Here is a 15,700-nt window from a genome sequence, read left to right as displayed (position 1 = left end):
TAAAAGCATCAGGAAACTAGACAGCAATCGCATTTTTACATTACATTGACCCTCAATTTAAAAGAGTAAAAATAGTGTTTACATTTCTAGTGCAGAAAACCAGTTTCATCAAAAATTAAATTTCTCACTGACAAGCTGAAACCCGTGACAGCGTTCAGGAGTGCTGCACCACTGATCCCCTCCATCCGAGAAGGCCAGGGCCACCTTCTGCTCTAGGGAGAACCCCAAACCTCATCTCACGCTGGGAAGAAAACAGTGTAATTCAGCCTCTTGATTTTAGTCTACGCTCCATTCCTATACAGGATTTTAGGCTAGTAAAACCCAACGCTAGCAATAGCTGCTGCATGACCAACCCTAACTCTTCATGAAAAGTGATTTTAAAGTTTTTTTGGCTGTAAGTCGTCACTGCCCCAGCTAACAGGGCAGACCCCACCGTTAGGTGGTGGCTCAGGACAAGGCGGAGGGACCCCACACCCCAAACATCTACACCTCTACAGCAGCAGCATCTTCCCTCAGCCCGCGTGGCGCCGGCTGAGCGACTCACGCAGACCGAAGCGGGGTCCCTTGCTGTCGCCAGCTCTTCTGCGGACGCAGCTCCTCCAGAGAAGCTGTTGAGCCACCAGAGAGGTTCCTTCTGGCACCGGGGACCTCCCCAGGGCGCCCGCTGCTCCTCTTGCATCCTCACCAAGAGGTCCACCCCCTGCTCCTCCTCCGGGTCTGACAGTTCATGCAGCTCATGGCATGCGACAGGGCTTTTTCCCTCTCCACAGGGAACTGGTTAACCCTTTCCTTGGAACAACAGTAATGCCAATTTTTCCATCTAAGGAATCCCGGTGCCTTTGCTCCCACTGCTACTGCCCCGAGTTCAGCTGAAAATAGCAGTAAACACCCCCCCGTGTCTGCACCTGATGCTTTCTGCCTCAGCTTTCCCTGCTAGACAGCTCTGTTTCAAAAATATCCCTTACAAGTAATAGTGACCTTGCAACAGCTTCTCCGCCATTACTTGTTCTTCAGGATAAGCATTAGTTTTCCATGGCTCTAGAGTTGCTAGTATAAGGCCAGTTTTACAAAGTTATAATAATTTACATTATAATCCTCGGCTATGTATATGTTATTGCCACAGAAAATTAGTTGGCTCAGGCTTTCATCAGTGTTTAAAAAAAATGACTACGTAAGTCTGCAAATTGAAATATAACACCTAATTAGGAATCCTCTGATTAATCATTATTCTTTGCCATCTTGGATATTGCTTTGATAAATGAGGCTTAGGAGTCTTATGAAGTCTTAATTACCAATATTCCAGATGGCTAAGAGTGGTACTCAGAGTTTCTCTGGGTATGTGGAGCAACGGAAGACATCTATATTATTTGTGGCTCTCAATGCATGCACATGTACCCAGGTTGCCTTAACATCAGCTACCCGCGATGGCAGCTCCACAGACACGAGGCACGCTGCTCACGCAACGCCTGTCCAAGGCAGCAGGGAACGCGCCCTACGCTTCTCAGGAAAGCCAGTCAGTATCTAGGGTTACAAGACTGGTATCACATTCAGGAGACGAGGCCCCAGAGCCCAAAATTAGAAGAGACTCCTGTTGTCACCATGTGATGCTTTAGAGCCCAAGGAGATGTCTCCCAAGCTAGCTACAAAGATGGCACTTAGAGCACATCCGAAGGACTACATACCCAAATGAAGCCAACGAGCCGTTGTGCCAAACGAAATAAACTTTTCCTTGTAGGGGAGGAGCGAGTGGAATAACAATGTGATAAAGCACCGTGGAATAACAACGTGGAACAAGCAGCCATCCTCATAAGGATTCAGGCAAGCAACTCCACTGAGCCAAACCTATTTCACTTGGTTGAGAGGCCGCAGCACGCGCTTCCAGCCGGCCCAGGGCGCAGAGCGCAGCAGCCAGCAGACCCATCCCTGCACGCGCTGCCTTCCCTGCAGCGCCACGGGGAGCTGCTCCAGCCACAGCGACGGAGTTAACTGCACTGCTGAGCTGCTTCTGATGCCTTTCTTTTTATTATTATTGCTGAGTAGCTATGGGTTGAAAGCAACACCCTAAGAAGAGCTAAACTACCAGAAACCGGGGTTGCAGGCCATTGGGAAAGATTCAGCTTTACCAAGCTTCAAATGTCAGCTTGCAACAGTTTACACAAAAATGGGAGAAAGCTGCTTCCCCTCTTCAGAAGTGTCCTCCTGCTTTCAGAAAGTCAGGGATCTCTCATTTCCAGCAGGGACATCCTCCTGTGTCTTGTGATACTGACTTCAACTTTTAAACACAGACTCCTGAATCGTTTGCATCCTCCCTCTGCCTCGAGGTCAGCATGACCACAGCTGGTTAGCACAGCAATCTACAACATGAGCACCAACTTCCCGGCATCCTGGTCTTCAGTGGTGGGAAAGATAGATACTGAACAATACAAACTCGACCTGTAAAAATTAAATTGGACATAAACCCAAAACCCCTCATCTGGCACATGTGAATGTTTGGGTATCTGCTGAAACCATCATAGGATGGATATCCAGCGTGAGAGATTAGCAGACAGCAAATCAGAAAATGCAATTTTGACCTCGAGCAGTGTTTGCTGACTGCAGGATTTCACAGAACCGTATTTGTACTGGCCTGATTCGCTAAGCCTCTTGGAGAAGGCAAGTGGTCTCAAGTACCTTTCAAAATCAACCAGCTATTACTAAGTTTCATTTGGGAAGATTTTTGCTCATAACAAGCAGCTGGATAAAAGGAATACAACCTAATTTTGGGACCACACTTTTAGAGTGGATGGATCCATTCGATATATCTACTATGCAAGCCTAACTACTCTTTCTACCTTACACGTCAAAGAAATAAAAGCAACCTTATCTGTAGCTAATCTTTGCAAATTTTAGTGCAGCTTTCTTCTGAGGATTACCCTCTTCACATCCTGAGCGTGCAGACTGCATTTGGACAGGCTGGATTGATGGGCCGAGGTCAATTGTATGAGATCCAACAAGGCTCAGTGCTGGGTCCTGCACTTGGGCCACAGCAACCCCATGCAACGCTACAGGCTTGGGGAAGAGTGGCTGGAAAGCTGCCCAGCAGAGAAGGACCTGGGGGTGCTGGTTGACAGCCGGCTGAGTATGAGCCAGCAGTGTGCCCAGGTGGCCAAGAAAGCCAATGGCATCCTGGCTTGTATCAAAAATAGCGTGGCCAGCAGGACTAGGGATGTGATCATGCCCCTGTACTCAGCACTGGTGAGGCCGCACCTCGAATGCTGTGTTCAGTGTTGGGCCCCTCACTCCAAGAGAGACATTGAGGGGCTGGAGCGTGTGCAGAGAAGGGCAACGAAGCTGGGGAAGGGTCTGGAGCACAAGGCTGATGGGGAGCGGCTGAGGGAGCTGGGGTTGTTCAGCCTGGAGAAAAGGAGGCTGAGGGGAGACCTCATCGCTCTCTACAACTGCCTGAAAGGAGGTTGTAGAGAGGTGGGGTCGGTCTCTTCTCCCAGGTAATGAGTGATAGGGCGAGAGGAGATGGCCTCAAGTTGAATCAGGAGGGGTTTAGATTGGATATTAGGAAAAATGTCTTTACTGAAAGGGTGGTCAAGCATTGGAACAGGCTGCCCAGAGAGGTGGTGGAGTCACCATCCCTGGAGGAGTTCAAAAAACGTGTAGATGTGGAGCGTCGGGACATGGTTTAGTAGGCATGGAGGTGTTGGGTTGGCAGGTGGGCTAGATGATCTTAGAGGTCTTTTCCAGCCTTAATGAATCTATGATTCTATGATCTTTTGGTGATACAAGAGGGCCAAACCACACAGCTACATTTTGTAGCAACCGGATGGAAAGTACCACCTGGGAAAATCTTTGACAAACCAGTCTGCTTAACATAATTTATCCTGAAAAAAAACTCCTGTAACTCTTGGTTTTGCTTAATCAAATAAAACAGAATATAACCACAGCTGCCAAAGCCTTTGGCAAGCCTCATTTCTCTGCAGTCAGTGATTTGCAATCTGATAGCATCCTACAGACTCAGGAGTTTTTTCAGGCATTTGCAGTACAGCTCATGTAGGCAAATACATTTATCATCTGGGAGTGAGAATGTTGGAGAGGGTATTTTATTCAGTGTACAGATTATTTTAGATTGACTTCTCCTCCAGCCTAACCTCACCTGAAAATGCAGCAAACCCATTTCCATGGTTCCTGTCTGGGGATTACCAGACCTTGCAGAGTTCCAAAATGCAGATATAAAGCACCTCTGCTGACTCCAAAACTAAACATTGCTATCTTTTCCCTTTCATATCTTCAGATAATTTGTTACACATACAAGCAGAGAGAACCTGTGCTGGAAATCTGAATCAAACATCCTCCACCATATAAATATGTATTTAGGCTGTAACCTAAGTTAGTCCTTTTAGCTTTGTGGGAAACTTGATCAAGTCTGAAAAGTCCCCATTTAGGAGCCAAGACTAGAGCAAAGATTTTTCCCTGCTCCTTCTTCCCAAGTTTTATGTATTTTTGGCTGATGGAGACAAAATCAGCAGCAAAGATTACTGAAAATATTTTATGCAGCTGCAGTAAAAACACAATCCAGCCATGGACTTTAAGCTTATAAATAAAGCTGCAACAGGTCTGTGCAACCCAGAGCTCAGATACCTCCATTTCTACAACACACTACACATTCGACAGTACTGACACCTCGTCGAAATACATTTTTAAACCTTCAAATTACAAAATCCCAACACAAATTAAGGATGTTTACTCACACAGGTTACTTTCCGGTAAATTTGAGCAGCATTCTGGCATTCTGAGTAAGGGTATTCTGAGGTAGCCATTTCCAACATGCACATTCCAAAAGCATAGACATCCACAGATTCATCGTAGTGTTCCTCATACATTTCTGGGGCCATAAATTCTGGTGTACCTACACAGACACGCACAAAAAGAATGTAAATTTTTTATAAAGTCTAAATGGCTTTAACCACAATCTTTTTCACCTATAAGTGTGCCCATTACAGTTGTGCAAGGGTGCATGCAAGATTACTTTAAAAGAGGGAAGTAACTAGAATAAGCTCAAGCATCCTCCAGGGAAGAAACCCAAAGTCACACACTTACATACCCATGGCTCACTGGTAAGAATACAAGGGGGAAGAGGGAAATTAAAAAAAAAAAATGAAAAAGTATCAAAATTTCAAAAAAGAACAAGAGAATGAGATATGGCACATTGCCTGACCATACTGGAAGTCATGAAATGGTTTCTTTTCCTGGGTGGAGAGAGGGATGTGTACAGGCTCGTGGAGGTGAAAAGGAGAGAAGAAACGAGAACCTTCACTCTTGTTTTTATCAATGCAAATTTGCATTCTTTTCCCTTCAGAGATACATAGCAACCACCCGGCAGACAGACAGCGCTTTGAAAGCGAGTAGTATCACAAATCACCTACAAAGTCACGCACAAAACATTAAACATAATTCTGTCACTGGTTTAGTGGGACAAATCAATGAGGCTACTCACAGAATAAGGTCCTACTCAACAGAGATTAGGGTGTCAGAAAGCTGATGCAACTGGATAAATATTAAGTGAAGCACTGTACTTACTGCTTCGTAACGGGAAGTTGCAGCTTTATGACAAGTGGCGACTTACAACGCCTGCAACGTTTGCACAGCAAACTACTCTGAAAAGTGTGGTCTTATAAAGCAAAAGGGAAAAAAGTTAACACTTAGGTAATTTACTCCAGGAGCTGTATGTCGTAATGTAATTTATGTTTAGGAGTCAAGACTAATTTATTTCCTTTTTACATTTAGAAAAGATGAAGGAAGAGAGATCAATGCAGTCGTGTGTTGCGGGAGAGGACCAGCGAGCCGCGAGCACCGGGATGCCAAAAGGAGCGCGAGAGGTCTCGGACCACGTGAAGGACCTGGACCAGCTGTGCCCCTCCGGCCCAGCAGCAGCCGCCTCGGCACCCGCTGTCCCCCGGCGCCCTGGGGCAGCCCGGCGGGTCTGTTAGTTTTTTGTTGTGACACCTCTGCATCAGCAGCAAAAGCACAACTGTAATTAAAGTAACATATACCAGGGAAAAGTAGTTCTCGTATACATTTGGAGACTTGATGTAAGCTTTTTTTTTTTTTAATGGCAACATAAACAACATCTCTAAAAATTAGGGTCTGTCAGCAAAAACTCTGCTTTTGCACGTTTTCTGAAGTAGACTTGGCCTAACTCACAAAACAAGCATCAGCACAAGCATTTCTGCAAAATTCATTTTGCAAAATTCGGGATCAATCTCTCCCGTTGTTTATGTTCCTTCCACCTCAAAGACACTCATTCCTTCAGCCTTTGTAAATCAGCGGGACCCACGTCATGAAAGCTTAACTTAGCGCCTGCTCTTAGGGTTTTTCTCCCAGCTGTCACACAGGCAGCGGCTGCTGCTCTGAAACGGTTAACTACTCCCATAGAGAATGTTTTTTGGAGCTGCTACCTTGTTTTAGAAGGAACAAGGCTCAGAGGCAGGAGTGAATCTCATGAATTATGGAGCATTTAAAGCAAATCTGACAAAGTGATAGCGATAGTCTAAGAAGCAAAAGAAATTCTTGACGCCATTCCAAAATAGCATGAAAATGACATTTCCCCTCCCATCCCTTGGGGGTGGGAAGGAATACATACAAGTTTCCTTAAACAAAACAGACCACCTAAACGTGAAGCCGCTCAGCATCCATTCAACTCCTCTCGGCAGAAGGAGTTTTGCCCTGGCTCGGCTCCCTGCAGAGATACACTGCAAGGTCAGACGAGCATCAGCGATGGCACGGACGCAGCAAGGGAAAAATTGGACCTCAGCCATGCTGACTTCATTCCATTCAGACCGATGTAAAACTGCAGCTACTAATATTGCTTTAAGGCTACTACATCTAACGGAGGGGGCAGAATTACTCATCTCACCAGTGTTTCCAAGCCCTCCTAATTCTTTCCTTAGAGCAGCACTACTCATGAAAGAGAGAAGCTCGATTATATTGCCAAAATGAATGCTGGCAGACACCTTGCCAGCAACCTGCAGCCCTTTTCAGTACTGAATTTCTTTTAGACACGAGCGTGCTTTGACGGCGTTGTGGTAACAACTGATTGTACAAAAACTCGAGTTGGTATTACTGATATTATTCCCAGTATTGGTATTACTGATATTACTCCATTATGTCCCACAGACAATTGTTATGTTGCAAAAAAATTGTGAAGAAGTACTGAGCCTCAACAGAAAAAAACCCCACCGATTACTGTAAGTTAAAAACTAGATAAACTTAGCAGACATAAACCAACATCATTTCACTAAAATCAACAAGGTTAAGCAGACCCACAGTAGCCAAGCACATATCCAAAATTGCTATCATTTTGACTTCAGCAATACTGGGCTCTCTAAGCATTAAGGTAGATACTTTTGTACAAATAACTGCAAAGAACTGTAATCTCTGAAAATTTGAGATGCTAAAATAATTATTTAAGCAACTACTGCTTGAAAGATAGGATGCTATTTTCATATATAGTAAAGGAACAGTGGTTGTCACTATCGGCAAACTATCAGTTTGCTAACTCTAATCACATAGCATCTAATTGCCACGTAAGCTGAAATACAACTACATGCATGACAACTTCCCCACTTTCAGCACCATTTCTCGGGAATGTGCAGCTTCCTAGAACCATCACCTACAAATCTGAGCAAGGGAGATTTGCTACAGAAGCTTGGGTAAAAAACACAAAATGTTTGAGAATTCAGGAAAACACGACGTTTACACAGAAAACATTAAATGTAACTTTTGCAAGGAAACGACATCCTTCAACAGTCATTCAGAAAACGTCCTCCCAGTTCAAGCAAACCCAAGTTCCAACACTCCTCACACATGGGCACCACCTAAGGGCATCAGCTATTGCATATCCTAGTGGAAATTTCTTTTAATTTTGTACCTACTGATTTTTAATAAATTGCAGGTGGTGTTTCAGCAGAACTCTGCCAGGACGGCGTCAAGGCAGGGACGAGCTCTGCAGTTGCCTGCAGAAGCAGCCTGTTCTGCTGATGCCCCAGTAAATGGGGATAAGGCGTTCCAGCCAGACCAGCTCCCCTACGACCTCTCTGCAAAGGGCAGCAGCCCAGCTCTGCAGGGCACTGCTGCCTCTCCCTTCATCCCTATGCCAGCACCACTGGAAGCAGAAGCCTTCCCAGGGGCTGTCCCAGGCTTTTGCAGCCCTGCCCTGTCAGGGAGAGCGCCGGGCACGCTTTCTCTTCCCTCTCCTCCCTCTCTTCTCCTCCCCCTCCGCAGCAGGCACTGAGCCTGTTCTCAGGAGGAGGATGCACCCAAGCCGCCGAGAACCCTTGCTGCTCCTTTTGAAGGACAGAGGAGAAGGATTTGCGGATACCAGGTAATATTTCAATTAAAAAACAAACCAAAAAAGCGTTTTACCATTGTGACACAGAAGGAAGGAGAAGAGGAAGTCATGATACCATTTCCTACTGATTGAGATTTTTATAGTGGTATAAAGGGAACAGTCACAAAACCACGTTGATCTCTACTACCAACCTAGAAGTGAAAAGACCACCGATGCAAAACGTGCAGGAAAGATATTAAAAAGACAACCACCATACCAACAGAAGGAAGCCAAGGAGAACAGGAGGATTACCTATTACGCTTTTGGCAAATGAAGCTCTCTTGAGGGTTGCCAGACCCAAGTCTCCTATTTTCACAGATCCAGTTGGTCCAGTAATAAAAATATTGTCACATTTTAAGTCTCTGTGAATTATTGGTGGAGTTCTTGTGTGCAAGAAAAGAAGACCCTTCAGGATTTGCCGGCACCAACTACGCAGGACTTTTGGTTTCATTACTTTAAATCTCTTCAGATACCTAGAGCACAAACGTACACAGAAGTGGGTATAAAGAAAATGAAGTGTTATGAGAGATTCTAGGGGCTTTAACAGCTGAAACTCCATTCTGGATAAAAGCCCCTTATTAGACACCATAATAGCAGCTCAGAAATATCACAAAATTGAAAGAAACAGATCTTTTCAAAGGAGGAATTAGAGCATTCATTTTTAGGGAGGAAGATAATAAGCATTTTTGGTGCAAATACAACCAAATATTTGCAAGTCTAATAGTACAGCAATTCACTTCATGCAGAGAACAGCTTTAGAATACATTTCATATATTCAAATCAGAAGAATACTGAAGTTTAATTTTAACCACGAGACTTTGACCTCTGTACCATGCACCTGCATTTTTTCCATTTACCCAAACCACTGATTGGGAGGGTACATTTCAGAAAAATGCAAAACCTGCTAATGCACTGGCAGAGTAGCACACTGGATATATGCAGTGATGAGTACTGCTCCCATTGGGGCTGAAAATCTGTTCCAGAATTCATGCCAACTGTTTTATATCAACCTTAACAAGACTGTCAGTACCAAAGCTATTAATTAATATTGTTTAGTAGATAACCTAGAGCACCTTCTGCTTCAAAAAATGCTACCATTCAAGTGCTATTCTGTCTGAATTTTCTAACAAAACATGCAAATACAAGCACAAAAGCAATCACAAAAACACACCCTGACAAATTAAAACGTCGCAGGCAGAAGACGAAAAACACCAGAGAACAGCTTCTAGTTGCATAACTGAAACAGGAGAGCAGGGAAAGAGAGATGGAGGCCAAAATTCTTCCCGTCAAATCAATGCAGTTCAGATGCAGGGACAACTGACAGACACCAGAGAACAGCTCCATTTTTTTCTTTTATCTGGAGATGCCTTTTTTCAGAATATGAAAGTAGGATTTTTCTAAAAATTTCCATCGCTATTCTTAGCCTCCTCACCAGGAGCGCAGTACTTACGTCTTTAGTGTTCCAGAGGTCATCAATTCGGTAACCAGCACGATGCATCTTTTGCCTTTTACACAGGATTCCCAGAAGTCATAAAATCTCACAATGTTTGGATGCTGTAGACCTTTCAACATTTCTGCTTCCTCTTTAAACCTCTGCCTCTCTACTTTTGTGAGTTTTCTGTCCTATAATCCAAAATAAGACATTATTAGTAGTGAACGGACAAAAATACAACAAAGGCACTGCATTGCTCGGGTATTCAGAATTGTAGATTTGTTTTATGTTTGTATCAAGAGCAATTATAAAATCTTTTATGTAAGAGATGAGCAGCGTGTATGAACTAGGGCACTCGCCTTAAATCCAGTGTCAAGAAGACAAAGACTCGCCTCTGAACAAAGAGATGTCTGTGCTACACTGTGCTACATGACAGCATTAATATTTCAGGCAGCATAAACACACCCATGGCTTGATGGATCAACAGACAGCTATTTACTTCTTGTTTTGGTTCTGTGAGGCTTGTTATCTGAGAGATTAACACATGCAGGATTTCATTTCCAGGTAGGAATGTCCTCACGGCTAAGCTGCTGCTGTCTTTTACAGCTGTGACTGCTCACCACCTTCCGTGACAGCTCACCACCTTCCGTGACTGCTCACCACCTTCCGTGACTGCTCCCGTGAAGTTATGGCAGTGCGACCAGCTGAGGTCCCCCAGTAACCACGCTGGGCTGTGCAGCCCATCCCCTTTCTCTAGGGACAAATTAAAACAATACGCCCCTCCAAAAACCCAAACACATATTTCTATTTGTTTGCTGTTCTGCCTAATTGTACAGACTTTTCTTTAAAGCCGACTAAGGATTTAAAGCCATCCTTCAGCCTCTTCTGTAGGCTGCATGTTGGCCACATGGAAATACTTACTCTTTTAGATTAGCAACGCGAGGAATGTCATGTTCTACTACTCTGGTTTTCCTAGAGAAATTTAGGAGCATTTACTATAAACTCCAGGCTGTGAAGCGACCCTGCAAGGAGCGTGCAGAGCCCATCTCCTCCTTCCCAGAAGGAGGACCTCCCTAGCCAGCAGAAGCCTACTGGGCTGCCTGGACCTCATTACCAACACGGAGACCCCTACAACAAGCAGCTCAGATGCACGCTCTAGCCTCTTTAGACGGTGTAAAAGAGCAAATTGGGAGTTTCACCAAAGACCACACCATCGCCGTCTGGTTTGTCTCCCCTGGACGGCTGGTCGAGCTGGGAGCACTTCCCTCCGCTGCCCTAGAAATGAAGCTTTTTCGTTCTTTAAAAGGCACAATTGTGTAACTGTTCTTACTTGAAGCAGCAAAGGCTCAGAAAGCACTAAGATTAATTAGTTCATATTTTAACCTCAGACATTATCCTTTCCTCAGTTCACTTAGGCATGTTTATAAGATCATATACGTAGTGAATTAAATTGGCACCCGGACGATTTGTAACCGAGATGCAGAGGAATCAGGCCACTGCCATTTTGATAGCCTGCCCTCATCTGTGATCGCAGGACTCAATACAGGAAGGAGAATTTCCGTGGCTACAAACATGGCTTTACACAGACACTTCACGAGAGGAAAACCCAGGTTGAAACGATGATGCTTTGGCTCTTCTCGGACGACAGAAAACCTGCTTCCCCAGCGGCGTGTGTGCGTGGGGACAGCATTCCCATTCTACACCGTGGCTGCTGAAGAGGTTCTCAGTTTTCTTTACATTTTACGGAGCAGCATCAGAGCTAACGTCGCCCCAAGCGACGGCAGCCGCCCGGGCTGGCACAGCGGGGTGCCCCGTGGGCGCCGATGCCCGGGTCCCTGGGGGCAGCCGGGGGCAGCCTGGGCCCAGCAGCGCTGCCGGGGACAGGCGGGCAGCAGCACGCTGAACGCCAACAGCCCAGAGCAAGGCGGTATTTCTGCTGCTCTGTAGCAACTGCGGTTTTTCTAAGTTTGGAAAAAAAAAAAAAAAAAAAAAAAAAGCAGGCTGTCTAATGAGCCAGGATAGAAGAGCCTGAAAATTGCTTTCAAATCCATCACTTCTTCCCCTACTGCTGAGTTTCCTCTTAATTTAAACCCTGTAGAATAAATCAGACACTCTGCTATTAAGGAGGACAAGGAGCAAGTCCTTGTGTGAGACAGGAAGAGCAGAGTGCGGGCTAGCAGAGAAAGGAAAAGGTGGAGACACAGATCCAGCATCTTTTTTAAAAACCTTCTAATTAAAATAAAAACCGTAATACTGTACCCCTTGACTCTCATTTCCAGATTTCTGAGCACTGTGAGAAATTTTCCACTGCTACTTTAAGGGTAACTTTTCAAAACATCCTTCAGACATTGCAGACAATCGTATTCTGTATATTCTACATATTACGAGCGCTGGATCATTTGCGCTGCTGTCTGAATTCAAAGTACTAAGACGGCAAGCCGAGCAACTGCAACAAAGTGATTCTGGAAGAGTAATAAGTGTTTCATCTATAACTACGTAGAAAGAATCCGGATTTTTTTTCATCAGAATGATTAGCTGAGCCTCCTGCTCAGGAGAAAGCCTGTGTCCAGGACTAACAGTTGAGAGGAGAGGCAAGGGCAAGGCAGAGGTGCAGGCAGGGCTCTGGGCAGAGCAGCCGCCCTCACGCGCTGAGTTCCCCGCCGCGCGAGGGGTCTCCGGCCCTGTAAGGGCGCAGACCGCCTTTTCTGGATTCCTCCGTGCTGAACCTGACACAAGTCGTTGGCCAAAGCATAAGCTGCTTCTGAAAGGGCTTAACACTTGAACCGTTTTCTACTCCGAAGCAGCAAAAACACTCGTTTAACTGCGTGACTCACTTGGGGTTTAACCCAAACCCAACACACCTTCGCTGGGGTCACAGACACTTATTCCCCATCACATGATCCACACAAGGTGAAATGTCCTTATGCTGAAGGTAAGGGTGTAAGCCTGAAACAACCTTAGGACATCAAATTTTAAGATGGGGTAACGGGATTCTTTGGAAAGGTCATGCCAAAGAAAGCTAATCCACTTAACCGGATTTAAGGCATCACTTTGCATAACCCAAATTTATCAACATTTGGGGGAATGACGCGAGTTTCCGGATTCCCCCAAGGAGTCATCAACCATCGCGCCATCTGCAGCAGCCCGTTCGCAACACCGAACAGCCGAACGGGGAGGCTCAGGGATGCCGAGTTAGAGGCGAGGGCCCGCAAGAGCAGCGTCACACCAAGCTGACAGGCAAGCTCGTTGCTCAGTCTGCTCCGCTGCATTTATGGCATTACTGCTATTCTGAGCTTCCTCAAGACACGAGACTTCAAACTTGGAAAACGTTCTTAATGCGATCCGGGAGATATCAATATTAGTTTGCAGATATCTACACTCTTCCTCTCCTTTTAAGGCATCCACACTTCTTGGCTCTTCCCCTCCTCGCTGGGACACAAAGTCCTGGCTCAGGAGGCGACACTGTAATTCCATTTCAAATAATTGAAAGCTTCTCAAGCCTACCACTTAGCACCAAGGTTTCTAAAATAAACTTCAACCTTCAAAAGTCCACAGCAATCGCTCTGAGCTTGTTCAACTTTTCCAGACAAACTGAAGTTAAACAGAACCAAGCAAGAAGCGAGACAGCTGCTCAGTTTGTGTTACTGCAAAGAAAGAATCTGTAAGTTTAACTTGTTTCTCGGTCTTAATAAACTGTGAAGAATAGTCAGCTTAAAAGGCTTCGGTACAGACTTCGGCAGCGGCACAGCTGGAATCAGCGCACCGGAGGGAGCGGACACAGTAACAACGAGCTTTCTCACCCTCAGAGCTTTAGATGTGTCGGCTTTGCAAACACACACACCATGCAAACTCCTCCAGTGCCTGTTACTTTACTGCAACGCCATAGCTCGACTCCCGCCCAGCAGCAACGAAAGCACTCAGTCACACAAAACACGAGCAGGTCGGAGACTGCCTCCACTGCCACGCAGCCTACAAAGCAGGCTGCTTTAAAAAGGCATTCCCCAGTGCAGCCACGCTGATCCGCGGTCGGCTGCCCTAACCCTGGGTTGAGAATTTGACGTTTTATTATTACAGCTACTCTGGGCTCCTGCGGTTAAGTGCTTACAGAGTGCTTCTGCAGGAACGGGCCTCAAGAGCGAGCAGTCGGCGTGCACCTCGGGCACGGCGTCAGCGGCCGCACGTACAGTCGCACCAGCCACACACGCAGCCACGGCTTGTGGCTCCGCGATTTCACCTTTCACATAGATAAATAACCATTAACTGGGTTCGGTTATACAATGCATCCTTCACTATGAAGGGCGATCTAACCGACAGATAATAAACAAGTGGTATGAAGAGCTTACAAATTGTAAGCTACCTTTTCTTCATTAATTTTCCTAGCTTCGCTGCTGCAAAGCAGATTATTACGGCGTGGTCAGTTTTAAGCATCAAACCACTGAAAGCTATTCGCTTCTTTTTGGAAGGAAGGAAGAATTCCCATTAGCACTTTATAGCCTCACCCTTGGTAAATTACACACCCGTTCAGAGAGGCTGGAGTGAAACGATGTTTGCAGCAGGAAGCTCCATTAAAGTGAATTTCCTATCCGTAAATCGTATTTCTGCTAATCTAACACACGAACGCTCTCTGCTTTTCCCTACTCGTTGCAGGCAGGGCGAACAAATACCTCTCTTTGTTAATATAAAATTTATCTCTTCATTAAGTTCCTTAGTGAGGAACAGCAGCAAAAAGTGGAATTAGCAAGTAAACGTGTTAACAAAATGAAGGGGAAAGCTTACAATTTACAAATTAAATTTCTGGAATGACACCCAAATTAACAGCAGGAACATGTTCTGTTAGTCAGCCCCAAGCATCATTTCCTCCAGGTTGTAACATACGGGCTCTGACTAAGACTTCGAAAGTTACACAAGCAAGAGAGTGGCCTTCACCTGAGCCTTCAGAAGATTTCTAAGAAAGATTTAACAACTGAGGTCAAGTTTCTTGCCTGCTAACTTGTGAGGGACTACCAGATCTGGGAACAAACTACATCCTCACCCCATGAGGAAAGGGGATCAAATGAAAGAAATAAAAATAAGACCACACAAAAAATTATTTTGTACATGGCAATGCCTATAACCACGTAAGAGCAGGGTTTGAAGCAGCACTGTTCCCAAACTAGAAAGTTGTGCTGCTTTGCGGTTTCACCGTGTTTCTTTAAGTTCCTCCTTTCAAAGTCTTGAATTTTCAGTAATGTTAAAAAAATTAAACTACTTTAAACACTTTATAAGTGGCAATGACTTAAGAACAAACTCACACTTGCTAGTGAGCGAGCCCGGGCCACAGTACTGCTGGGCTCAGACAGCCAAAGTTCTCCTCTCTCGCTCGGAAAAGAGCCTTCGCTGTTTTGAGACCCCTCTCCAGCCCCGCCAGGTCCAGGCCGTCCGTTTGCGGTGTCACAGCCTCGCTAGGGACATCTGAAAGCCCTCTCCTCTCCTGCCCACACATTTGTGCGAGCGTGTCTCCTTCCCTGGCACGCAACTTGGAGATCTTACCTAGACTTCTTGGCCTAAGGACTTCTGCTTCTGTGGCCAGCTAGCCTATAAATATTGGGTTGGGGGTTTTTTTTAATGCTTAAACTCACATGGCTGTATTTACTGATGGTTACTTAATTTTGCCTAGCAGGACAAAGTCCTCATTTTGGAACAGCCTAAGCTCTGTCTGGTGAAGCAAGTAGGAGCAGTAGGTCAGCAAATGAGGGAAGGGCTCACTTCTGTCGTGCAGAGCTGTAACATCTCTTACCCGTATTAGTGATGAAGAAAAGGAAACTGAAGAGGCACACTTCTGACACAGGAACAGAAATCAAATACCTACATCAGCAGAATGAACAACTCACCATATCATTACATTTTCACAT

The 15,700-nt window shown here is 45.3% G+C and overlaps 1 protein-coding gene across 13 annotated transcripts in view; it reads right to left on the bottom strand.

Annotated features, from left to right (window-relative positions):
- Positions 1–15,700, bottom strand: part of WNK2 (WNK lysine deficient protein kinase 2) — a 121,315-nt gene that overhangs the window by 67,290 nt on the left and 38,325 nt on the right. For all 13 annotated transcript variants that reach the window (XM_075514592.1, XM_075514590.1, XM_075514593.1 and 10 more), the window contains exons 3-5: positions 9,828–10,000; positions 8,630–8,850; positions 4,740–4,897 (exon numbers count right to left, since the gene is read on the bottom strand). In XM_075514592.1, the coding sequence (XP_075370707.1) occupies positions 4,740–4,897; positions 8,630–8,850; positions 9,828–10,000 (552 nt within the window). The remainder of the gene's footprint in view (positions 1–4,739; positions 4,898–8,629; positions 8,851–9,827; positions 10,001–15,700) is intronic.

The sequence above is a fragment of the Mycteria americana genome, chromosome 11, assembly GCF_035582795.1.
Source record: "Mycteria americana isolate JAX WOST 10 ecotype Jacksonville Zoo and Gardens chromosome 11, USCA_MyAme_1.0, whole genome shotgun sequence".
Classification (NCBI taxonomy): Eukaryota; Metazoa; Chordata; class Aves; order Ciconiiformes; family Ciconiidae; genus Mycteria; species Mycteria americana.
The sequence above is the reverse complement of the archived record's forward strand: the minus strand, read 5'-3'. Positions and strand labels throughout refer to the sequence as shown.